This window comes from Leopardus geoffroyi, chromosome C1 (assembly GCF_018350155.1).
Source record: "Leopardus geoffroyi isolate Oge1 chromosome C1, O.geoffroyi_Oge1_pat1.0, whole genome shotgun sequence".
Taxonomy (NCBI): Eukaryota; Metazoa; Chordata; class Mammalia; order Carnivora; family Felidae; genus Leopardus; species Leopardus geoffroyi.
The window spans coordinates 30,900,033-30,927,312 of NC_059328.1; the positions used below are offsets into that span (position 1 = coordinate 30,900,033).

The 27,280-nt window shown below is 40.8% G+C and overlaps 1 protein-coding gene across 13 annotated transcripts in view; it reads right to left on the bottom strand.

Annotated features, from left to right (window-relative positions):
* Positions 1–26,169, bottom strand: part of TRIT1 (tRNA isopentenyltransferase 1) — a 63,266-nt gene extending 37,097 nt beyond the window's left edge. For 4 of the 13 annotated variants that reach the window (XR_006713326.1, XR_006713327.1, XM_045482299.1 and 1 more), the window contains exons 1-2: positions 25,924–26,147; positions 272–412 (exon numbers count right to left, since the gene is read on the bottom strand). Coding sequence is in view for 8 of the 13 variants with exons in the window: in XM_045482299.1 (XP_045338255.1) it covers positions 272–412; positions 25,924–26,097 (315 nt within the window). In the remaining 5 variants the exon portion in view is untranslated. Of the gene's footprint in view, positions 1–271; positions 413–25,010; positions 25,148–25,923 lie in introns of those variants that run through there. The other 9 variants (XR_006713325.1, XM_045482298.1, XR_006713329.1 and 6 more) reach the window with 7 other exon arrangements.
* Between the last annotated feature and the right edge of the window lie 1,111 nt (positions 26,170–27,280).

A 27,280-nucleotide genomic window follows, 5' to 3' on the forward strand; every position in this document is an offset into this window, starting at 1 on the left:
GCAGATTCTGATTCAACAGGTCTGGAGTGAGGACCAAATTCAGCATTTCTAATAAGTGCCCAAGGGATGCTAAATGTGGCAGTCTGAAGACAAGGTTCTGAGTAGCAAGGGCATTGTATCTTTCAATCCATATAGTTCAGATGGGGATGCTACCTATGGGTTGTTAGGTCTTGGGTGCCCCTGCTTAGAAGAAACTGTCACTGAAAAGAAAACTTTCTGGCTTGGGCTGCCTTGCACCCACAAGCCTAGCTGCTGTCTTTCCTAAGGATATCAGAGCAGTTGCCTTGTTCCTGAAGTCCACAACTGTGTAATTTGTCACAAGAGGATCCACAAAGCTGATCATGTGGTGCTGGCACATTCTCTGCTCTTGGGCAGAAACCTTGTTGGTGATGATGTCTAAGCCTTCATAAACCTAGGGGAAAGAAAATTAGCATGAGACAGTCACCTGCTTCCATAAAAGGCACATTTGAGGTAGGAATGGTGATCCGTACCTCCCTCCAGCCAAACACGTGACTGATGCAAAGCACCGGAATAGAGGTGCTCTAAGCAGTTGTGTTCAGGGCATAGGGGACCCACCCAAGAAACCCAGGACAAAGGTAGCAGGAGAAAACAAAACACTGGCTTTCTTATCAAATAGTGGCAATTAGTTTAAACTTAAAGATAAAAAGTGTATGTAAATCAGTGCTCAAGTGAGAACTAATTCTGCAAGATTAACTGGGAGTTCTTTAGGCCTGAACTTTAAGCATTTAAAAATGGGCAGGTTGTTTTATTTATTTTACTTATCATAAGTGTCCAGAAAGGTAACATTTTGCATTGCTCATAGTTCTACTTCAAATGCTTAGATATTTCTTGAATTAAAATGCTCTGAAACATTTTTAGGATTTGTATAGCATTGGCTCCACTTGTGAAGAAGTGGCCTATTTACAAAGATACATATAAAACACACACATACACACTTTGAAGTCAGAACCCCTAATACTGCTACACTCTAGTGGAAACATTGTGATCTAACCAAATTACTGCTTCAGGGGACCAGCATATACAGTCTAAATACTCAAAGGCAATATCCTGTCTGTAAGCTCTTGATCTGCCAATTCAACTAAAAAGTTCAAATGTACTTTTTCTAAATGCAAGGTCTCGGAGAGCAGATCTGAAAATACTAGTTTGAAAATAGGGATGAATGCTTTGAGATTAAATGTTCTCTCTGTAATCACTGATTCTACAGGGAGCATTGAATGAACAAATAATAAGTTCCATAGAGCCCACAAAGATGTTAAAAGCATTTTTTATCTCACATTTCCCTTTACTTACATGGGTGTCGATTAAGTACAGCACAGTATAATGGTTAGGAGGAAGGACGCTGGCGCCAGGCTGCCTCAGATCAATTCCTAGCTCTGCCACTTACCAGCTATTTGTACCAGTGGAGTAGTCAGTTACTAACTTCTCTGTGCCTCAATCCCTCATCAGTAAAATGAGGATAATAATGTCTATCTCGTGGGGTTGTTGCATGGATTAAGTGAGTTAATACATGCAAAGCACTTAGTTTTTGCCTAACACTGCAGATGCTATGAAGGGTTATTATATTACTACCTGTATTACAACAACTACTATCACAACAGAAGGATAATGGGAAATAAATTTAGTGTTATCATTTATCACTCTGAAGCCTCTTTGCTGGTAGCTACTGAGGTTTTTTACCCAACAGGGACAGAAGCTATCTTCAGGTAAAATAAAATTGTTAATTAGTAAAATAGTGCACATAAGACATATAAAGAGCCACCAGGAAAGAATCAGCTCTGCCTTTAACTCATTTAATCTGTGCCCGACAACAAACTTGCATTCTTACACCTGAGTACTGGTGGAATCTTAGATCACAGGGTGTTCTCTCTGTGTATCTTGAGCAAGACTTCCTTCTGATGTTACAAAGTGCTATAGGATATACCCTACACCGCAGTCTTCTGCACAAATTAAGAAGACTACAGGAGAAAAGGAGTTAACAATTGCGTGTTCCTCTTCCTCTTTTCCCACAAACTTTAGCTGGCTCTGTTGCATTCCAAATGACCCAATCAACGTGAAAGAACTCAAACAGCAACAACTTGATTTTGCCAGTGGAAGATTTCTGAACCCTGTAAGTGGATTCTCATTTTTAACATTGAGATTAATGTTAAGAAAATTACCGCTGCAAATGCAAAATTACCATCCCCAACTTACAAAAAAACCAAAATGTAAATATCCCTACCAGTATGTTTTATCCGACATATAGATAAATTTGTAGATAAATTTTCATCCCCACCCCCCCCCACTTTTCTTTAAATTTTAAAGAGAAACCGAGCACAAGAGGGAGAGGGGCAGAGGGAGAGAGAATCTTTAAGCAGGCTCCACGCTCAGCGCAGAGCCTGACATGGGGCTCAATCCCACAACCCTGGGATCGTCACCTGAGACAAAATCAAGAGGCAGCCACTCAACTGACTGAGCCACCTAGACACCTGGTAAATTGTCATTTTGAGTCTCGTCTTTAAGTGTATCTTCTAGAACTCCTTAAAATAGTAAGCTTAAACAAATAAACACATCAACATAAATCAAACAGAAGGTAACCCCAGAATGAGGCTCACCTTATTTTAAAGGAAGTAGACTACGACACTATTTATGGTATATGCAAATGCCAACAAATATCAGAAAGAAGTACTCATGGTTTAAGGAAAGACTTCTTGCTCACAGAGTTAACAAACTAAAAACTGTAACGCATACAAAAGCACTACATCTTGGTTACCAATGTGAATTGTCATCTTTGAGTGATTTGTCAACTTTTGTTTCCCATACCATCAGACTAAAAGAAACTGGGCATAAAGATATGGGTGGTACTAAACAGGTATCTGATAATAAAAGGATTGTTAATGTTTAGGTATCATATGGCTTTATGGTTTTGTTTTTTGTTTTGTTTTGTTTTGTTTTGTTTTGTTAAAAAGGAGAAAATAAAAAAGGAGTCACTGGGGCGCCTGGGTGGCTCAGTTGGTTAAGTGTCCGACTCTCAGTTTTGGCTCAGATCATAATCTCGCAGTTTGTGGGTTTGAGCCCACATCAGGAAAGAACAGAGCCGGTTTGGGATTCTCTATCTCTCCTGTCTCTCGGCCCCTCCCCAGCTTACTCCCTCTCTCAAAAAAATAAATAAATAAACTTAAAAAAAAAAAGGAATCTTTAACTTTGAGGTATACAGTATACTGAAGTACTTATGAATGGAAATATATATATATTTTAAAGACATGAGAGCTGATCCAAGGTTATATCTATAATGATGTTGCTTCACTCTTCCATTCTAATATGACTTCTTTTGACAGTTAGCGATGTGCTGTTAAAGTTGAGCTTACAAATGACTGTGCAACTTGTGATCACAGCTACTGTGTATTTTTTTCATTTTACCCCTGAATAAATTTTTAATAAGCAAGAAGGCAAGGGTAGATGAAGGGCATATGTAAAGTACATCTATAGCTGCACTGCATGAGAGCAAGAATGACGCTGAAAAGACATTTGTTAATAATGACACAAGAATTACGATCACTGGGGTGCCTGGCTGGCTCAGTCATTAGAGCATCTGATTCTTGATCTCGGGGTCGTGAGTTTGAGCCCCACATTGGGTAGAGATTACTTTAGAAAAGAATTATGATCACTAAATGAAAGGGAGAACAATGATGCAAGTAAAATTTGCAGTAACATTCATAACATTAAAATTTTATCTTTATTTTCTGTTTTTAACCATAGGACAAAAAAAAGAAAGTATATGACAACTGGGATCTACATTCCAATAATGGTGGAAGAGGGATAGACTAAATGAAACAAGATTGGCCAAGTGTTCCTAACTTACTGAAGCTAGGTGACAGACACACAGAAGTTCAACTGGTACTCATTCTATTTTTTTTTTATATGTTGGAAAACTTCCATAACAAAAAGTTCCTATAAAAAAATCTGGATGCACTTCATACACAGAGATAGCTATTATCAAAAAACAAAAAATAACAAATGTTGGTGAAGATGTAGAGATATTAGAACCCCTGTGTACTGTTGGTGGGAATGTAAAATGGCATAGCTATGGATGGAAAACAGTACGGTGATTCATCAAAACATAAAAAATAGAGGGACACTGGCTGACTCAGTCTGTAGAGCATGTGACACTTGATCTCAAGGTTGTGAGTTCAAGCCCCACAGTGAGTGTAGATTACTTAAAAATAAAATCTTAAAAACAACACATAAAAAAATAGAATTACCATATTATCTAGCAACTCCACTTCTGGGTATGTACCCCAAAGAACTGAAAAGCAGGGAGCTGAACAGGTATTTATACACCCATGTCTATAATAGCAGCATCACTCACTGAGGCCAAAAGGTAGAAGCAACCCAACAGTCCACCATGAATGAATGGATAAATAAAATGTGTTATTCCATTATTATTCAGCCCTAAAAGGGAAGGAAATTCTGACACATACTATAACACGGATGAACCTTAAAGATATTATGATAAGTAAAAAAACTCAGTAACAAAAAGCCGAATATTGTATGATTCTACTTACATGATGTAACTAAACTAGTAAAAATTCAGAGGCAAAAAGTAGAATGGTGGTTGCCAGGTGCTGGGGCAGAGAAGAATGAAGAGTCCATATAAAACGGGTACAGGGGCGCCTGGGTGGCTCAGTCAGTTGAGTGTCTCAGGGTTCACGGGTTCGAGCCTTGCATCGGGCTCTGTGCTGACAGCTCAGAGCCTGGAGCTTGCTTCCGATTCTGTGTCTCTCTCTCTCTCTCTCTCTCTCTGTCCCTCCCCCACTCATGCTTGCTCGCTCTCTCTCTCTCTCTCAAAAATAAATAAATGTTTTTTAAAAAATTATTTTACTTAAAAAAAATGGGTACAGAATTTCAGTTGAGAAGATGAAAAAGATCTGGAGATAGAGTGTGAAGGTTGCAGAACAATGTGAATGTGCTTAATGCATGGTAAAATGGTACATTTTATGTCATGTATACTTTACCACAATAACAACGAAAGACTTGGATGACAGATTTTCAGCACAATGAGAAAACAGTGAATATCTGCAATGAAATGAAATTTTCAAACATTTGCTGAATTTTTCAATTCTTTTAAATATACACCCAGAAGTGGAATTGCTGGATCAAATCCCAATTTTCAAAACTATTGAGAGGACTGGTAACGTTCTATTTCTTGAACTGAGTTGTGGTTACACAGGTATTTTCACTTTTTAAATTTTTTTATGTTTCATTTTTTTGAGAGAGAGAGAGAGAGAAAGAGAGAGCAAGCTGGGACAACAGACAGCAAGGCAGCAAACTCACAAACTGTGAGATCGTGACCTGAGCTGAAACCAAGAGTCGACGCTTAACTGACTGAGCCACCCAGGTGCCCCTACACAGGTATTTTCACTTTTTGTACACTTACGAATTATGCATTTAAGATTTTACTTTTAAGTAATCTCTACACCCAACAGCGGGCTTGAACGCATAATCCTGAGATAAAGAGTCACATGCTCCACCAACTGAGCCAGCCAGGTGCCCCATGAATGATGCATTTTAGGGCAGACATTGCTTATCAATTAAAATCATACCACCCAGCCAAAAAGCAAAAACACAGCAACATTTTACACATTTGCACTAAGGATAAATATCTAAACAAATTTAGAAACCAAGTTTTGTAAACGTCACATTTGGTCCATACAGATATTTAGATTGCAAATGCCCCAACTGGGCTTATTTTATTACCTGCCCACAAAACAACATTCTACCAGGGTAAGTTAGGTTTGTAGCTGATTGTTTTACATTCCACCTATTTTCCAGCTTCAATTATAGTTTCAGTGTGACTTCGCCTATAGAACAGGCAGCCCTGGGTGCTAAGAAGAGCTTAAAGGGTTTGTGTTATCTTTTAAAGGCAGTATGCCACTCCGTTCCATCTCCTACTCTCCCAGAAGACACCTGTGATCTGTGTACACAGAAATGACTGGATAAAATGCTTCTCTCTGCACAAATCAGATTCTGTCAATACTAAGGAGGCTCTGGCCTCTTTGTGAGGTCTGATAGCTGAAATATTCTGAAAAATCCCAGGTTTAACCTACTTAGCCAATTATCAACATAACTGACTTATCTCTGCAAACATTTACTGAGTCTATTATGTGCCAGGTAATCTGCAAGATGTTAGGCATGCAAAGAAGATTAAGAAAGGGTCCCTGTCCTCAAGGAGTCCAGGCTAGCAGAAACAGAGATACAAATAACTGTACTATAAAGACATACGTGATTTAAAGTTTCTAAGAGACATTAAAGTGTGACTGTACCATCTTCTTTAAATATCATAACCACCAAACATTTAATGTTCTAGGTATTTAACTGGATACTACAAGGAAATATGAGCTCACACAGCAAAAAATTATCCCAACCCAAAATGTCAACAGTCCTGAAGTTGAGAAACCCTGGTCCAAAGAAATTTCACCATGGAGAAACTCCCCAAAATCCCTGGGTGGTTTTGGTTTAGGTCAGGATATCACGGTTTCATGGGTTTGAGCCCCTCATCAGGCTCTGTGCTGACAGCGTGGAGTCTGCTTGGGATTCTCTCTCTCCGTCTCTCTCTCTGCCCCTCCCACCCTTGTGTTATCTTTGTCTCTCTCAAAATAAATAATAAATATAAAAAAAAAAAATCCAGGGGCGCCTGGGTGGCGCAGTCGGTTAAGCGTCCGACTTCAGCCAGGTCACGATCTCGCGGTCCGTGAGTTTGAGCCCCGCGTCGGGCTCTGGGCTGATGGCTCAGAGCCTGGAGCCTGTTTCCGATTCTGTGTCTCCCTCTCTCTCTGCACCTCCCCCATTCATGCTCTGTCTCTCTCTGTCCCAAAAATAAATAAAACGTTGAAAAAAAAATTAAAAAAAAAAAATCTGAAGCACAGAGAGGTTGCATAGCTAGTAAGTAGTGGGGCTAGGACTTAAAATCCAGGCAACTTGGCTCCAACCCTTTAGGGTTTTTATGCTGTAGGGTGGCCCTAATAAGTGTGTTAATCAGCAAGATCCTGGACACTGGTCAGATTGTGGAGCTCTGTCTGAGTTCAGGTTGGCTATGATGCCCCAACATAGCTGTTTATAAGCAAAATGAAAAGCTGCCCTCCTTGTTTGGTTTCTTCCTCATAAGTTATCTTCCCCCTTTTAATTTCATTTCCTTCCCAATCCAAATTAGATCCTGAAATCCTTCAATCGCTTTCCTGCCTCTAACACCAAAAGTTGATTTTCCTTTTTGATTAAAAGAATTTGAATTTGGGGCACCTGGGTGGCTCAGTCGGTTGAGCATCTGACTTCAGCTTAGGTCATGATCTCGCGGTTTGTGAGTTCGAGCCCCGCGTTGGGCTCTGTGCTGACCGCTCAGAGCCTGGAGCCTGCTTCAGATTCTGTGTCTCGCTCTCTCTCTGCCCCTCCCCTGCTCATGCTCTGCCTCTTTCTGTCTCAAAAATAAAGAAAACATTTAAAAAAAATTTTTTTTAAAGATTTTGAATTTGATTATTCAAATGAAGAGATGTGGAAAAGTAGAGAAAAGGTCAAATCTCTTGCCTAACTTCCTTCCCTCCCTCCCTCTCTCTTTCTCTCTTTCTTAGTAGGCTTCACACCCAGCACGGAGCCCAATATAGGGCTTGAACTCACAACCCTGAGATCAAGACGTGAGCTGAAATCAAAAGTCAGACGCTTAACCACCGACTGAGCCACCCAGGCACCCTATTTAATTTTTCTTTCTTAATAAAAGGATAACTTCTTAAAAAATGTACACTTTATTAAGAAAGAATGAATTAGCTGCAGGAACATGGCAGGCAACTACTCCTTTTAGCTTTGCTTGGCAGAAGTTCAACTGCAGACATGCTGACTAAATCAGACAGATTAAGATGCTCAGAAAGTGGGAGAACCTGTACCTGATGTGTTCAGTCTAGTGAGAGGAGTGGTTTGGAATTTGTAGTGCAGATAGAGACTTTTGGTCCTCCCATGGCTATCTCTATTTAAGGGAAAAGGAACTACAATCATAATACAAGGCCATGCTTCTCAAACTGAGAGGTGCATACATAATAAGTACACTATGCATTCTTCTTAAGCACCGGATCTTCCTAATTGGTAAAAAGAACGTAAAACATGAATTTTTACATCTAAATAAATGCAGACAGGGGCACCTGGGTGGCTCAGTAGATTGAGCATCGGAGTCTTGATTTCTTTGCCTCAGGTCATGATCTCGTGGTTCATGACTTCAAGCCCCACATCGGGCTCTGTGCTGACAGTGCGAAGCCTGCTTGGGATTCTTTCTTTCTCTCTCTCTCTCTCTCTCTCTCTGCCCTTCCCCACTCGTCCCTCTCAATAAATAAATAAACGTTTAAATAAGTAAATAGATAAATAAATGCAGACAGATCAGGGCAGAGAATGCAAAACTGGCATACTTTAAAGTTAACATACTTTTAACATACTTTAAAGTTGAAGTATGAGAAACTCTGCAACGGAGAGCCTCTGCAGTGGCTGCTTAGAAGTCCACCAGCAAGCCCTGGCAAAGCATGGATGTAAGGAAATTCCGAGATCATCTATCCGGTCCGATCACCTGAAATTTTATACTTGAGAATACAGAGGCTCAGGGAGCTCCCCTGCATATATAATTGGCTGGCAATAGAGACACGACTAAAGCCTAGATGCTCTGCCCATAACACAAGCTGTTTCTGCTGCCTCTCATGAGGAGTTTTTATTCCCATTTGACTCTAGTCTGTTTGCTTGACTGAAGTAATGAATTCCTACTAAGGTGAAATTAAATTCCAGAAACTGAGAAGACAGCTTCCATACACTGAACCCCTTCAAGGTTTTGAAGAGTAAATATGATAGAAAGCTGAAAATATAAACAAAGACGATGCCATGTGACCATAATGCTGGGACAGAAACAAAAGGGCTCTTTTGAGAAAATAAAATCAATAATAAAGCTCTTCTTGTGGCCAATTTTACAGCCTCCAGATTGGCCCACTTTTGATGGTTTCAGTGAGATTTTATTTTAAGATACCTGAGATAGAGCATATATTATTTGGAGGTCTGTATCTAAGTAAGGGAAAGCCAACAGTGTATGATGGAGCCAGAAGCATGGGTTCAAATTCTGACTCCACTACCCAACTTCATTTCGCAGGATATTTAAGTATCTTAGTTTTCCCTGCCTCAAGTATCCTAATCTATAAAATGGGAATAATAATAATAATAGTACCTACACTCCTCACTATGTTATTCTGGAGATTAGAGTTAATATAGATGAAATATTTAGAATAATGGCAGGCAAATGGTAATAAGCACTATAGAAGTGCTTGGCATTATCTATATTTAATTGGTGGTGATTAAACAAGATTTTTCTTGGTGTTTCGAGGTGAGACCCCTGGCTAGGGTTTGAAAGAAGAGAACCACAAAATACCAGAGCTAAAAGGAGCTTTAAACACCATGACAGACAGGGGAGCCTGTGTGGCTCAGCTGGTTAAGTGTCCAACTCTGTTTCAGCTCAGGTCATGATCTTGGGATTCATGGGGATCAAGCCTGGCTTCAGGGTCTGTGCTGACAGTGCGAAGCCGGCTTGGGATTCTCTCCCTCCCTCCCTCCCTCCCTCTCTCTCTCTCTCTGCCCCTCCCACACACAAGCATGCCCACTCTTTCTCTCAAAACAAATAAAAAATAAATAAAATAGACACTGACAGACACTGTATGACCCACAAAGCCTAAAATATTTACTAACTGGACCTTAACAGAAAAAGTCTGCCCACTCCTGATCTGATCCAATCAGTCCCCCCTCACTAATATAGCCAAAGAGGAAACTAAAGCCCAGAGAGGGCAGTATCTTGTCCCAGGTTATTTTAAATTTTTTTTTTCAACGTTTATTTATTTTTTGGGGGACAGAGAGAGACAGAGCATGAACGGGGGAGGGGCAGAGAGAGAGGGAGACACAGAATCGGAAACAGGCTCCAGGCTCTGAGCCATCAGCCCAGAGCCTGATGCGGGGCTCGAACTCACGGACTGTGAGATCGTGACCTGGCTGAAGTCGGACGCTTAACCGACTGCGCCACCCAGGCGCCCCTTGTCCCAGGTTATAAGTACAGCGAGTTAGTGGCAAAGCTAAGACTAAAACCCAGTTTTCTCAGTAAATAAAACTGCCTGCTAGGCTAAACAAGCTAAATGAAGACCTCAGAGTAAAGACAGACTATAAATTAGGAAACATTTGCCTATTAGGCAAATCATCTAAATCTAATTCTAATCAATACACACTTTCTGAATACTATAAGCCTGAGTATCAATGTTTTTTAATGCTACCCAGGTGATTACAATGTGCACCTGGGAGTGAGAACCACCGTTACAAGTTATGATGCTAGGCACTAGCAAGATGTAAACCAAAAAAAAAAAGGAAAGTAAGGAAACTGGGTAGTGGGGTAGCTAACCAAAAGTACCCACCTGGACAACACAGAATCCCATATTCCATCTGTAATTATGCATGTAGGGGACTGCAAGCAAAGAGCAACAGGCATGCTGAAGGCAAGGAGGCCTGAGTATACCTTCATTTACACCAGAGCATCAACAATACTTTTTGTTCACATCTGTAAGTTCCAACAGTTCAATACATTATAAATCTATTATAACATTCTCATTTTTTTTTAAAGTAGACTCGGGGCACCTGGGTGGCTCAATCAGTTAAGCGTCTGACTTCAGCTCAGGTCATGGTCTCACTGTTCATGAGTTGGAGCCCCGTACTGGGCTCTGTGCTGACAGCTCAGAGTCTGGAGCCTGCTTCGGATTCTGTGTCTCCCTCTCTCTCTCTCTGCCCCTCCCTAGCTCACGCTCTGCCTCTCTCTCTCAAAAATAAATAAACATTTTAAAAAGTTTTTAAATCTTTAAGAAAAAATAATAAAGTAGGCTCTATGCGCAACGTGGGACTTGAACTCATGACCCAGAGAGCAAGAGTCCATGTTCTACTGACTGAGCTAGCCGGATGCCCCTATAACATTCTCTTTCTAAAAGAATGTTAAAAGTAACATGTACTCACAAAAAGTATGAGAACATACAAACCTAAAACATTTATTATGACCCCCAAAAAATACAAGTCAAAAGACAAATGACCAACTGAAAGAAATACTTCCAATACATGAGACTGCGTAAAGGATTCAAACTTACAATACACAAAAAACTCTTACAAAGCAATAAACACATAAATGAAAACCATTATATAGAAGTGGGCATAACAGGTATGAGCAAGGAATTAACACAAGCAATACACAAATGACCAATGCACCCTTGAAAAGACAATAAACCAAAGAAATGAAATCAAAATGAAATTCATTTGTTTACCAAACTATAATAATGAAAAGATAGGTAATACACAGAATTGCAAGGGTGAACAAAAATACACATACCACTGATACAAACTTTCTTCAAACCAAAAGTCTGGCAATATGTATCAAAATGTAATGTGTGCTAACCAGCAACAAAAAGACAACCAACCCAATTTAAAAATGAACACAAGGGGCGCGTGGGTGGCTCAGTCAGCTGAGTGTCCTACTTCAGCTCAGCTCACGATCTCACGGTTCATGGGTTCAAGCCCCACATCCAGCTCTGTGCTGACAGCTCAGAGCCTAGAGCCTGCTTGGGATTCTGTGTCTCCCTCTCTCTCTGCCCCTCCCCCATTCATACTCTATCTCTCTCATCTCAAAAATAAACATTAAAAAAAAAAAAAAAAAATGAACACAAGACCTAAATAGATATTTTTTCCAAAGAAGATATTACACAAATGGCCACTAAGAAAATGTAAATCAAAACTCTAAAGTGATACCACTTTCACACCCACTAGGATGCTATAATTTTTTTTTTTTAAGGAAAATTTTATTAAAAAGGAAAAGGGTGCCTGGATGGCTCAATCGTTTGAGCGTCCAACTCCTGATTTTGGCTAGGTCATGATTTCACCGTCATGAGACTAAGCCCCATGTTGAGCTCAGCATGGAGTGCGAAGCCTGCTTAGGATTCTCTCTCTCTGCCTCTCCCCAGCTTGTGCCCTCTCTGTCTCAAAATAAACAAAACTAAAAAAAAATAATAAAAGTTAAAAATAATTTTTTTAAAAGGAAAAATAACAAGTATTGGAGACAAGGTAGAGAAATTGATACCCTTACACATTGCTGGTGGGAATGTAAAATAATATAGCCATTGTGTAAAACAGTTTGGCAATTCCTCAAAAAGTAGACATAGAATTACCATGACCCAGCAATTCTACTCCTAGGTATTACCCAAAAATAACTAAGAACAGATAATCAAACAAATACATGTACATATACATACAAGTTCACAGTAGCACTATTCATAATAGCCTAAGGTACTAATGTCCATCAATAGATGGGACAAATTGTGATCTATACATACAAAGGAAAATTATTCAACCATAAAAAGGAACAAATTACCAATACATGCTAACAGATTATATGATTGCATTTATATGAAATATCCGGAATAGGTAAAATCTATAGGGACAGAAAGCAGACAAGTATTTGCCAGGAGCTGGGAGGGAAGGGAAAATGGGCAAGTAACTGATTAATGGGTATGGGGTTTTCTTTTGGGGTGGTGGAAATATTTTGGAACTAGACAAAGGGTATGGTTGTACACCACTGTGAATATACCAAATGACACTGAATCGTTCACTTTAAAGATTTGATTTTTTAAGTAATCTATACACCCAACATGGGGCTTGAACTCACAACCCTGAGATCAAGAGTCACATGCTCTACTGACTGAGCCAGCCAGATGCCCCAGAATCATTCACTTTAAAATGGCTGATGCTGGGCACCTATGTGGTTCAGATGTTTAAACGTCTGACTCTTGATTTTGGCCCAGGTCATGATTTCACGGTTCATGAGATCGAGCCCCACATCTGGCTCTGCACTGACAAAGCAGAGCCTACTTGAGATTCTCTTTCTCCCACTCTCTCTGCCCCTCTCCCATGTGTGTGCTCTCTCCTGCAAAATAAATAAACTTTAAAAAACAAAAAACAATTCAAAATGGCTGACGTCATATGAATTTTACCTCAATGAGAAAAATAATATAACCTCTAATAACCTCAGAAAATTGGGAGGAAAAAAGAGGTAATGTTTACATCTTACCCAGTATTCCCATTCTAGGAATTATCCTGAAAAAGGAATCACACAGTCCAAAAAGATGTATGTGTGAAGACGTTCATCTCAGCATCATTTATTATAGCAAAAAACAACCCTTTAAATGTCCTTCAGTAGAAACCCCATTAATTATGATACATCTATAAAACAGACTTACACAGATGGAGTGCCTGGGTGGCTCAGTCGCTTAAGCACCTGACTCTTGATTTCGGTTCAGGTCATGATCTCATGGTTTATGGGATCGAGCCCCGCATTGGGCTCCGTGCTGAAAGCGTGAAGCCTGCTTGAGATTCTCTCTCTCCCTCTCTCTCTGCCCCTCCTGTGCTTGTGCTCTCTCTCTCTCAAAATAAAAAAAAATTAATTAATTAAAAAAAAAAAAATAGACTACCCGGAGATTAAAAACAACCAAGTAGAAGGCTTACGCTATCCAATTTCAAGACTTATTATAAAGCCACTGCAATCAAGACAATGCAATATTGGCAAAAGAAGAGACACATAGATGAATGGAACAGAACACAGCCCAGAAATAGACCCGCACAAATATAAACTGGCTTTTGACAGAAGTACAAAGGCAATTTAATGGAGAAAGGATAGCCTTTCAAAATCAGTGCTGGCACAACTGGATGTCCATAATATCATACCTTATACAAAAATTTATTCAGAACAGCTCACAAACCTACATGTAAAATGCAAAACTATACAATTTTTCTTTAAATAATACTTCTCTTAAAAAATGGTGAGGGGCGCCTGGATGGCTCAGTTGGTAAAGCTTCTGACTTTGGCTCAGGCCATGATCTCGCGGTTCGTGAGTTCAAGTCCTGCGTCCGGCTCTGTGCTGACAGCTCAGAGCCTGGAGTCTGCTTCAGATTCTATGTATCCCTCTCTCTCTGCCCTTTCCCCACGCTCTTTCACTAGCTCTCGCTCTCTCAAAAATAAATAAAACATTTAAAACTTTTTTAAAAAATGGCAAGAAAATCTGCATGACCTTGGGGTTGCCAATGAGTTTTTAGGGTAGGAAACCAAAGACACAATCCATAAAAGAAAAAAAAAATTGGACTTTGTGAAAATTTAAAACTTTTGTTCTGTCAAAGACACTGTGAAGAAAATGAAAAACAAATAAGCCACAGAGCAGGAGAAAATACTGGCAAATAACAAATCTAATAAAGAATTTGTACCCAGGATATATAAAGAACTCTTAAAAGTCAAGAATAAGACAAACACATCCACCAAAAAAATCTGACAAACACTTCAAAGACACACAGATGGCAAATAAGCATATGAAAAGATGCTCAACATCATTAGCTTTAGGGAAATGTAAATTGACCACCCTGAGATACCAGTACATACCTATTAGAATTGCTAAAATTAAAAAAAAAAAAAAAAAAAAGACAATACCAAATCCTGGGGAGGATACAGAGGAACAGAAATTCTCATTCACTGCTGGTAGGAATGCAAAATGGCACAGCCATTTTGGAAAATCCTTTAAGGGTTTCCTATAAAGTTAAACCATCGGCACATGAATGTTTATAACAGCTTTCTTTATAAGTGCTAAAAACTGGAAATTCAGATGTCCTCTCTTAGGTGAATGGGCATACTATGGTACATCCATACAATGGAATGACACTTAGCAATAAAGAGTAATGGACTTGGGAGATTTAAAAGGTATTTTTTGCTAGGTGAAAAAGTCAGACCCCAAAGGCTGCATATTGTATGATTCCATGTACATTACATTCCAGAAAAGGCAAAAAACAAGGGGATGGAAAACAGATCAGTGGTTGTTGAAAGGTGGGGTAGGTAGAAGAGCTGACTACAAAGAGGCCGTACAAGAAAATGTTTAGAGTGATGGAACTGTGTAGTACGGTACTGTGATGGTGGATACCTGACTCTGCATTTGTCAAAACCCATAAAACTGTACTCAACAAAGAATGCACTTTACTGTATGCAATTTAAAAAAACAAAACAGGGGCGCCTGGGTGGCGCAGTCGGTTAAGCGTCCGACTTCAGCCAGGTCACGATCTCGCGGTCCGTGAGTTCGAGCCCCGCGTCAGGCTCTGGGCTGATGGCTCAGAGCCTGGAGCCTGCTTCCGATTCTGTGTCTCCCTCTCTCTCTGCCCCTCCCCCGTTCATGCTCTGTCTCTCTCTGTCCCAAAAATAAATAAACGTTGAAAAATAAATAAATAAATAAATAAATAAATAAAATAAAAAATAAAAAAACAAAACAAAAAAACAACTTCTGGAGAACCCAGGATAGAATGCAGACTGCAATAAATGAATCTACCTGTGTTACAAATGCACAGCATTACCTTACTGAAGGGCAGTAAGGAGGGGGAAAAAAAGGAGCTTACCTAAATAACTGTGTATAATATTATGACTAGATACTATAGGCTAAAATGAACAAAAAGAACTGTACACAAACATTATACCTAATTGGTAAGTTGTTGGGGCGGCTGGGTGGCTCGGTCGGTTGGGGCATCTGACTTTGGCTCAAGTCGTGATCTCACAGTTTGTGAGTTCGAGCCCCGCATGGGGCTCTGTCCTGTGGGACTTTGTCCTGAAAGCTCGACCATGGAGCTTGCTTCAGATTCTGTGTCTCCCTCTCTCTCTGCCCCTCCCCCAGTCGTGCTCTGTCTCTCTCTCTCAAAAATAAATAAACATTAAAAAATTTTTTTAATTGGTAAGTTTGTTTCTTACATAAGTAACTACTGAAACTACTTTACAGGTTGCATAAATAAATAAATATATTATAGCCAATGAGAAGCCAAATTTCTTACTCTCTGAGAAAGAGAACACAAATAGAGAACATTGGGATGGATCCTGTGGTGCCAGAGTAGAGTCAGAGATATTTGTATAAACACATGTTTATTTTCATATATATGTAGATAGATACAGACATAAACATAGATATTTGTGTATACAAGGATTAGTGTACATAAGCATGTTTCCTAGCTTTTTCCACCAAAGAGACAAGAAACAATGATATCCCAATAGCAACAAACACACCCAGCATCCAGATTTTGGTTTCATTTTTTTTTTTTATTAAAAAAAAAAATTTAATGTTTATTTTTAAGAGAGAGAGAGACAGTGGGAGAGGGGCAGAGAGAGAGACACACACATACACACACACAGGATCTGAAGCAAACTCCAGGCTCTGAGCTGTCAGCACAGAGCCTGACCGAGAGGCTTGAACTCACGAACCCGTGAGATCATGACCTGAGCCGAAGTTGGACGCCTAATCAACTGAACCACCCAGGAGACCCAGATTTTGGTTTCTAAATACCATTCACACAAAAAAACAAACAAAACAAAAGAAAAAACATTCACCAATAATGGCTCCTTGGGAAAATGGCTGACTCTAGGGCTGGGGCAAGACAAACATAAGCTGGGAGCATCTTGCAGTGCCAGAAAGGAAGTACTAAACAAACATGGAGGCATGCCAAAGGACACAGAGTCAATAGGAAAGAGCGCTCAATAACCAAAGTTGGAATAATCTGAGCAACAAAACAACACTGTATTGGATTGTAACCCAAAGAATAAAATAAATATCCATACTGATACAAGTAAATGATGTAAATAAGTGAGGAAAAAGGACAAATCATTCCACAAAAATTACAATTCATAAAAGTAGAAGGAATGAAGTAAATTATCATAGTAACTGCAGCAGGAATGATCCACTGACAAATCCTTAAATTAGTGAGTGAAACTTTAAGGAAAAACAGGACATCTGAATTGTCTCAAAGTATCTCCTCTAAAATATTTATTAATAATTGTGGTGCTTTTAACATACATCCACACATTCTTGGATAGTCCTCCCTTCAGGAGGTGGAGCTTAAATCCCCTCCCCTTCAATGTGGGCTGGACTTAGCAAGTCATTTCTAACAAATGGGGCTTCACAGTGGCAAAATCTGGCAGATGCAACCCAAACCAAACAATCAAGGTTAACGTTAACAGCACCAGAAATAAGTCATGTTGACATCATACCCTGATATGATGTAATGAGAAGGGTATGCTTTCCCCAAATCTGTAATGCCAGTGTAATCATGAGAAACCCAAATTAAGAAACATTCTACAAAATAGCTGACAAGTACCCTTCAACAGTTTTGAAGTCATAGACTGGAAGAGTCTGAGAAACTGTCACAGATTGGAGGAACCTAAACAGACATGAAAACTAAATGCAACGTGGGACCCTAGATGGGATCCTGAAACAGAATAAGGACATTAGTAGATAACTAGTGAGAACCAAGTAAGGTCTACAGTTAACAGTACTGTACCTATGTCAATTTCTTACTGTTGGCAAATGTACCATGATGATGCAAGATGTTAATTTTAAGAGAAGATAGGTAAAGGGTATACAAGAACTCTCTCTACTATCTTTGAAACTCTTGTGTAAATCTATAATTACTTCAAAACTTAACAACCAATAAAGTAGAACAGGGTTTCTTAACCTCAGTACAATATATTACTATTTTGGGCCAAATAAATCTTTGTTGTGAGGAGCTGTTTTATGCAAAGTAGGATGTTTGGCAGCATTCCTGGTCTCTACCCAATATATGTCAGGGACCAACCTCCCCAGTTGTTACAACCAAAAATGTTTCCAGAAATTGCAAATGTCCCCTGGGGGGCAAAATGATCCCATATTGAGACCACTGATGTACAGTTGTGTAACATTAACACATAAAGTTATCCATAACATACTGCTAAGAGTGGGGGGAGAGCAGGACACAGAAGAATAGCAAATGTATGAGTCAATTTATGTAGAAACATACACACATAAATGGAACTTTCAGGACATTATGCTAAATGAAACAAGCCAGTCACAAAAGAGACAAATATTATATGATTCCATTTATATGAGGTACGTAAGAGCAGTCAAAATCATAGACATAGAATGTGAAGTGGTGGTTACCAAGGGCTAAAAGGAAAGAGGAACGGAGAGGTCTTGTTTAACGAGTACAGAGTTTCAGTTTTACAAGACAAAAAGTTATGGAGATAGATGGTGTGATTATGGTTACACAGCATTATGAACGTACTTAATACCATTAAGCTGTACAGTTAAAAATGGTTAAGATGAAGGTATCTGGCTGGGTCAGTTGGCCGAGAATGTGACTTTTAATCTCCAGGTCGTGAGTTCAAAAGCCCAATGTTGGCCGTAGAGGTTCTTTTAGTTAAAAAAAAAAAAAAAAAGAAAGAAAAAAAAGGTTAAGGTGGTAAATTTTATGTGTATGTTACCACAGTAAAATTGGGAATAAAAACAAAAAAACACATAAGCACATTTGCAAAAATACACAAATGTCTGAAAGGATGTGCACCAGCATTTTAAAATGTTGAACCTTTGATGCCAAGACTACGGTGACACTTCCTTTGTACTTTTCTGTTATTTGGATTTTTTTTTCAAAAACCAAATCCTATTGATTCTGTCTCTAAAATGTCGAAATGGTTACTTCTCCCCAGCCACAGACCAGCTCCAGCCCCTCTCACCCAGGCTAATGCAACCAAATCCTAAACTGTTTATCACTCTCTAACCCACTCTCCATCAGAGTTACCCTATGTAACAGATTCGCTATCACTTCCGAATTTAAAACGCCACGCCTCCTGGCATTCCTTTCAAGGGCCTCTGCAACTTGTTCACAGGGTCCTGTATTTTTAGTTTTACCTCTTACTACTGTTCCTCAAGTATCCTCCATGCCAGATAATTCCTGGTCATTCCTTGAAAACATACCATACGCTTTCATTCTTCCTTTACTTTGCTCATGCTGTTCTTTTGTCAGGAATAGTCTTCCTCCTCTGTCTGATAAAATGTATACAGTGGGTACAGGGGAAAAGAATGGGATGCAGGAGGAATGGATAAATAAGTAAGAAGACGTGGGGGAAAAATATAGAATAGCACAGAGACAGAGTTCAAGAAAGGAATTTTCTGGATGGGTGAGATAATGATAGTGCCTACCTGATAAGGCTGTGATGAGACTAAGTGAGATAATACATGTCAAACTTTTAGAACAGTACCTGGCATACAGACTATTATTGCTTACTACATTGCTGCTATTATTATTATGACTGTTCATGGTGTAGTGGTATGAGCCTGAACTCTGGATGCTACAATGAGGAAGCAGCAGTGGTGAACCTGTAGCTCCGAACCAGGGCTCCAAAGGTAAGCAAGGCGGCAAAGAGGACCCCAGTCTGATTCAAGTTTATCTAAAGAATTCAAACTACACAAGAAACCAAAACCAATTTAGTTAAGACACATACAAGTAGATATGAATCACATACGTGAATTCTTACATACCCCAAGTAACTTTTACCCCTAGAACATACATTCCTTTTGAAGAAGAGCTATTTCAACACCCTGCCCCAGGCCCTGAAGCCTCAGGGCAGCACCTCACCCTCACAAATCTGAACCTGCAAGTCCCATTTGTGCCCTCCCACGATTTCTCATTTGGCCAGTAGTGACTCCTCTTTCCTTACAAAACATCGAAGGTTTGATTCCAAAGTTCTTCCCATCGCTGCAAAAAGGTGAACATACAGTATATGAACAACCCACCAAGCTGAATACTTTAGCCAAAGGAAAACAACATTCAGTCACAGTGGAGGTGAATCAAGGAATCTAGAGACGCAGACAGATTTTTGGGAGGAGGCAAAACTTTTGAGACTTCCTTCTTAGCTTCTTGTCATGCTCAGTTGTTTTTTTTTTAATGCTTATTTATTTTGAGAGCAAGAAGGAGCGTACAAGTGGGGGAGGGGCAAAGGGAGAGGGAGAGAGAATCCCAAGCAGGCTCAGCACAGAGCACAACATGGGGTTTGATCCCACAGACTGTGAGATCATGGCCGGAGCTGAAATCAAGAGTCGGATGCTCAACCAACTGAGCCACCCAGGCACCCCCAGGCTCAGTCTTTTTTTTTTTTTTTTTTCTTAAAAGATCGCCTCTGTTCAGTTGTGGCAAGCAGCCTCCAGACAGCCCCCATCTCTCCTGGTTAACAGGTTTTTGTGGCTTTTATATCGTGTCCTACTAAGCCACCGTGATTCACACTCCCTTCTCTCCTTTCATATCCCTCTCCCATGCATCCCTGATCTCCCTTGAGCACTATCAGACAAACAGTCCTTTGGTTTAAAAAAAAAAAAAAAAAATACTGCTCCTAAATTATGTCCCGAAGCAGACAAAAAGAACCCAGACTCCACATCTATTAGATGACACATAGGCTGCTCACTAGTCAGACTGCCAAAAATCATTTGCTTCTGCTCTTGTAGGTTTAGACAAACATAAAGGGAACAGTGCTCCTATGTATGACTACTGCTTCTCCACAGGACTTAAAGAACTAAGGCATTAGGGATACTTCCTCTCTATAAACCCAAATAGAACACTTTGTGTATTTATCTCGTGGCATATAGTTGGCAGTCTGTATTTCCAGGCAGTCATTGTACATCTTTTGGCAAGTGCCTTCATGTTTCTCAGTACAATGTTTCATCCAGTCACTGAAGGCGATGCATTGTACCTTGAATTTACATGCCAAGAAAAAGACTCAGTCTGAAAAGAAGACCTTCAGTATCATCTTCCTGCAATATATTAGACACTACAGAGGAGTTAGAAGACCCAGATCCAATTCCCAGGTGTACCAGTGTCTTGCAGCGTGATCTCTAGTGTGTTCTTTAATCTTCTGTGCCTCAGTTTTTCCATCCTGGAAAGCAGGGATTGTATTACCTGACCCTCCTTAAATTTAGACTCTTACTGCTGACTAACAATATTTATGTTTCTATAATTTGTGAAACCGGCACTTGGAAAACTCAGGAAATTAAGCACAAATGTTGTTTCTCACTATAATCACACCTGCCAGGCAGAAATCCAAAGTAGAGCCCAGCAGGAGTCCCTAAGCAAGTAATCCCTCAGAGAGTGTTTCTGACTTCCCACTCAACAAATCAAGTGCATGAGAATGGGAAGCAAGAAGCCAGGCAGGACCTTCACATGCTACATGGCTACAGAAGCAAGTCATTATCTGTTGGGCTCCAGGACAATATTATCACCCTAGATATACTACCCTAAACATTCCATTGTGGTTTTCCCTTGAAGAAGCTACCTCGATATACTTACTCAATGTTCACAAAAAAACAATCACTTTCCCTGGATGGGAAATGCCCCAACAGGGGTTGCCTTGGGATCACCCTACAGTTAAGGCAGAACAAAAGGATAACGAAACAAGTATGAGGTGCTAGACAAGTTAAGATTTAAGACAGTGTTTTGCAATCCTTTTTGAATTACTAGTATACTTGTGAAATATGAAATTCTGGATATCATTCCAAAAGTGATTATTAAAAAGCAAATATTTGGGGCGCCTGGGTGGCGCAGTCGGTTAAGCGTCCGACTTCAGCCAGGTCACGATCTCGCGGTCCGTGAGTTCGAGCCCCGCGTCAGGCTCTGGGCTGATGGCTCAGAGCCTGGAGCCTGTTTCCGATTCTGTGTCTCCCTCTCTCTCTGCCCCTCCCCCGTTCGTGCTCTGTCTCTCTCTCTGTCCCAAAAATAAATAAAACGTTGAAAAAAAAAATTAAAAAAAAAAAATAAATAAAAAAAAATAAAAAGCAAATATTTGTTTTTTAAAAGATCAACTTGGAAGCCTGAAAGAACTTTCTAATTATCACACTTTCCATTTGGTCATCCTTTGGTCTGTGTGGCTGTACAACAAAGTTTACAGCTCCGACTAGGCTCTCCACAAGGCCAAGTTTCTCCTTTGTTTCAGTAAACATTCTCTGCCTTTAGTATCATTAAATTATTGACATTAAATTATACCTCTTAGTTGCAGCAAGTTTTATCCCCATAGGCAATGCCTCATGTGGCCACCACTCAGCTCAACACTCCATTTGACAGACATCACTATGAATTCACACTATGATTCACAATATGAATCCTCAAATACATTTTATATCCTGATCAAAATGTAGCACACTCCTGTGAAAGAAGAGTGGCGTACAAGTTAAGAAATACTCTCTAATGACTGAACACCACAGCTCCTGCCTCATCTAAAGGGGATGGCTCTGTGTGGATAAGGCAGTAGACGTGGAAAGTAAACACCTATGTTCAACTCCAGGTTTGCTACTTACTGCCAGACCTTACTGCAAGGCCTGTTGTCTTACCTGTGAAATGACAATGATATTTACCTTACGAGGTAAGGTAGAATAAAAAGCATATGTAAGTATTTTATAAACAAATTTGCTATGCAAATTTAAGTTGTTATTATCATTCTGCCTGTGTATTTATTTGAAATTGAAAATGCTCTTTCAAGGAGCTGGTAATCCAACATTAAGAACGTCCTTTTGTACACCTGAAACTAATGTGCCATTGCGTATCAACTATACTTCAATTCTTTCTTTAAATGTCATTTTTGTTCACACACTTATAAAAATTCTGAGTCAACCTCAAGTCACTAAAAAGCACCATCTCCCTCCACAGGATAAAAAAACAAGTTAAACACGTAACAGGGGCATGGTAAGCAAAGGTAGAATGAAGAACTGCATATAACCCCATAAATGGGGCAGAGATACTTTATATCATTATTTGGACTGAAAAGTAAAATCAAAGGTCAAAGTTCTCCAATGGGAATCAAGAGGAAATGATACAAATATCCACAGTACAATCAAAACTAAACACAACCTATAGCCAGTTCAGGAGGCTCAATAATCTTCAAAGTGTTTTCATACATTAATTAATCCTTGTGGTGTCCCTAGGACAAAAGAAATGTAATTCCCATGCTCTAGTTACTTATATAACCACATGAAAAATCTGAATGGATCAAGATGTGCCATTTTAATACGGCAAGTCAACAAATACTTCATCAAATATTAAGGGTCTACCGTATCATCAGCACTATATGAGGCTCATTGTCCCACACACATGACCTGTTTTACAGTCAACAAAACCTCTAGCAACCTCAACCTTACGGCACACAGCTATGAGTAGAGAAAGATTTCTGAGAAATGGGTAATAACTATTAAAGAGCTATATACAACACTCATTGCCAGAACCCACTAACTTACTTAAAAATAAATGTAAAATTAAGGGGCGCCTGGGTGGCTCAGTCAGTTAAGCGTCTGACTTTGGTTCAGGTCATGATATCTCACGGTTTTTGAGTTTGAGCCTCACGTCCAGCCAGCTCTGTGCTGAGAGCTGGAACCTGCTTCAGATTCTGTGTCTCCCTCTCTCTCTGCCCTTCCCCCGCTCACACTCTGTCTCTCTCTTTCAAAAATAAACATTAAAAAAAATTATTTTAAATAAATGTAAAATTAAGACGACTTACTGAGAACACTCTCGACAGGGCTACGTGTGTTGTTCGAGGAAGATGGGAACAGGGAGCAGTGGTGTGTTATTTTAAATAGGAGGATCAGAGAAGGCCTCATAAGGTGACATCTGAGTAAAGATGTGACTGAAGACAGAAAGCAAGCCACGTGGTTAAACAGATGAAGAAGTTCCACCAGGCAGAGGCAGTCAGTGCAAGAGTCCTGAAACGGCTCATACCTGTTACACTCTCCACCCCCCAACAGACTTTCCCCTTGGAAGTCCTGTTGCCACTCCCACTGTGCCGTGCCAAACCTTCCTGACTTCCTGCCCTGCTCACCATACTCTCCCAGGCCCACAAACCTGAATCCTGAATCACATGGTGTGCATTATTCTTTCAGCGATCAGCGGTCAACTCACTTTGACATGATGACATCTTTCTTTTCCCCTGCATTCCTAACACCCACCCCCAAATCCAATTCATCAGGCACACTATTCACAGATGAATGCTTCTTACACACTGCCTTCCTTCATCATATTACTCATCCCCCATTCCACAATATCTGCAAAACCTAATGAACAGCCTCCTTTCACCACCCTACATACACACATGCCCATTTCACCTTCTAAATCTTCCTTCATGTTCCCTCCTTTGACATAATGCCTTTCTTCTTTCTTATCTATCCAAACTTCACCTTTCAAGTCCCTTTTCAGAGAGCTTTCCATGACTAACCACACCAGTCTTTGTTGACTTCTTCTCCCTTCTCAGAAACTGTATGCTTTAGCATAAAATCTAACATTTGCAGTCTCTCTCCTCCCTGCCCCATCCACCTTGCAGAGCATCATTAGTATCACAGTTCAAACACTACTTCTGCTTTATTTCATGTTTAGCTGGACTAAAACTCCCTGAGGAGAGGCATTATGGCTTTTCTCTCCAAAAGGGCCTTGCGGAAAATAGCACCTGTCATGTTTTTAGCACTCCGTGCTGTACGTTGTATTAAGTGCTTTACACACTTTATCATGCTAATCATCACAATTTTGTTGCGCTGATATTCTTCTTCCTATTTTACAGAAGAAACAAAGGTGCAAAGAGTTCAGGCTGAAATCACATACCTTAGAAAAGACAGGGCTGGGATTTGAGGTAAAGTCTGTCTCTTGAAGCTGACATATCATAGAGGTTGCAAACAAACATTTGTTGAATTACACTAATTATTTCATGTGTGTTGATGGGTCATGTCCCTCCAAATGAAACCATGCCCCGAGGTTTACGGGGTGCAGTGGGAAGGACTGCCCTTCCTTGCTGAGTACCCATCAGGTAGGGGCTAGACTCAGTGCCAGGCCGTTTCACACTCAAGCACCTCATTTACTCCAAAACCTCATTAACTGTAAATTATCCTCAATAAATAGCGTGTGTAATTCCTACATCACAGATTTACCCCAAATGTCACCCACTCTCAACCCGAGGCCAAATGCACCCAGGTGCTGTGTGTAGTACACACTCCTTCTGGGCTTTTCCTCTAACTCAGGGAAGAGGACAAAGCCTCCCGACTCCCATCAGCCAGAGTAGGTTAAAAAAACCTTTAACCTCAACTTACACAAATATCTGCCAAGTGCATGGCCCCCGCCTTCTTCAGGACCCTGCTCTTCATTCTAAAACTCATGATCTCGGGGCGCCTGGGTGGCTCAGTCGGTTGGGCGTCCGACTTCAGCTCAGGTCACGATCTCGCGGTCCCTGAGTTCGAGCCCGCGTCGGGCTCTGGGCTGATGGCTCAGAGGCTGGAGCCTGCTTCCGATTCTGTGTCTCCCTCTCTCTCTGCCCCTCCCCCGTTCATGCTCTGTCTCTCTCTGTCTCAAAAATAAATAAACGTTAAAAAAAAATTTAAAACAAAATAATAAATAAAACTCATGATCTCACTTATTAAGCACCACAGCCCTGAGGGCAGGTGGCATTTTTTCCACTTTACAGATACCTTAAGCTCACGTGGCCGACGGCAGATCCGGAACTAGAATCCAGGTCTCGATGAATATCCATCCTGTTCCATACCCTCAGGAGGCACTCATAGATGGTAACCAACTTATACCGGTGTCGCTGAATACTCTAAGTAGCAAAGGCTCTGCGATAATTTTCATTCAAAAGATATTTATTGGACGCCTGTCAACCTTGTAGGTTCAAATGCTATCTCCTCCCCTTATTCGCTGTGTGACACAGAGAAAGCCGTTCCATCTCCCTAGGTGAATTTTCTCACGCGCAAATGGAGAGAACAGAATCTACCAACAGCAACGTCGTGAGAAGTAAATGAGATGAGGAAAGCCAATCAATCGCCTGGCACTACGTCTGGCACATGGTGGGTGGGCACCTAGTAATTATGGGTTCCCTTCACCTGCCCAGTCGGTCCCACAAGCCTCAGGGTTCACCCACTACACCCATGCGACAGGGTATCCACTCCGCCAGAGGCCCGCACGCGGCCTCTGGGTTTCACAGGCCCGTGGACAGCCGCACTGTCATACCTGCATGGAGTCAGCGCTGACGATTTCGCCACCCAGCCGCTGGCCTAGCTGCAACGCCAGGGTGGATTTGCCGGTGCCGGTCGCCCCAAGAATCACTACAAGAGGCAGTGTCCGTTGCAGACCCCGTAGCCCGGAACCCACAGAAACTGCTCGTGCAGCCGCTATCGCCGCCATCTTGAAGCTATCTGCGCTTGTGCAGGAGCAGCTGTCCCCATGGCAACCGTCAGTGCGCCTGCGCAGACCTAGGACTCCGTTAGGATGAGTGGAGAGGTGGGAGCGGCGCGGCCAAGGCTTCCGAGCTTGAGAGGCTCTCGACCTAACTGCCCTCAACTAGCTGGTGCCAGCGCCTCAACTCTCTCCTCTCACCTCTTTGTTGTTTTAACAACAGGTAATCAATTTATTAAAAAGATTTTTTTAACTCTCTCCTCTCTTAAATGGGGGATGGCAATCCTATCTCAAATCTATCCCTGTTATTGCTTCCTTTCACGGCAGCTAGTTTCTTTTCTTCATACCACTAATTACAGTATAAAATTATATACTGACTCCTATGTATTGTCTGACTTCCACCCCAGGCTGTTAGTTCCATAAAGGCAAGGAACAGATTCTGCCTAGGTCTAGGTCATCGCTAATGTCTCCAGTGCCTAGCACAGTGCCTGATGCAGAACAGGCATTGCTAAATGGAGAAGAGAACGGTTTGCCTACCTAGTGCTGGAGCCACTGAACTAGAAGTGTGGTGTTCTCCAGAATCAGATCTGCCTAGTTCTTAGGCAAGGGCAGCTGCTCTAATGTTTTTATCCCACAAAACAAACCCAGACACCGAAGGAAGGACAAAATCTTCCATCTCTTTAGCAAAAGGATGCAAACGATGGATTGAGAACAGAGAAAAGCAAGTAAACAACCCACAAAATATGAACAGGAAGAATAAGGAAGGCAGAAAGGATAAAGTAGGAACCCTCAGATGAAAGTGAAGACCAGGGGCACCTGGGTATTCAGTGTCTGACTTCAGCTCAGGTCAGGATCTCACAGTTTATGGGATCGGGCCCCATGTTGGGGCAGTCTGTGCTGACAGCTGGGAGCTGAGCCTGGAGCCTGCTTCGGGTTCTCTGTCTCCCTCACTCTCTGCCCCTCTCCTGCTTTCTCTCTCTCTCTCTCTCTCTCTCTCTCTCAAAAATGAATAAACATTAAAAAAAAAAAAAGGCAGAGACCAGAAGACCGAAATTCAAGAACCACAACCTTTAAGAAAGGGCTTTGAAATGATAGAGCTGGGTTCAAATCCCAACTCTGCTACTTACCAGCTGCTGCATGGCCTCACTTTACCTCTTAGCCTCAGTTTTCTTTTGTTTAATGTTTATTTATT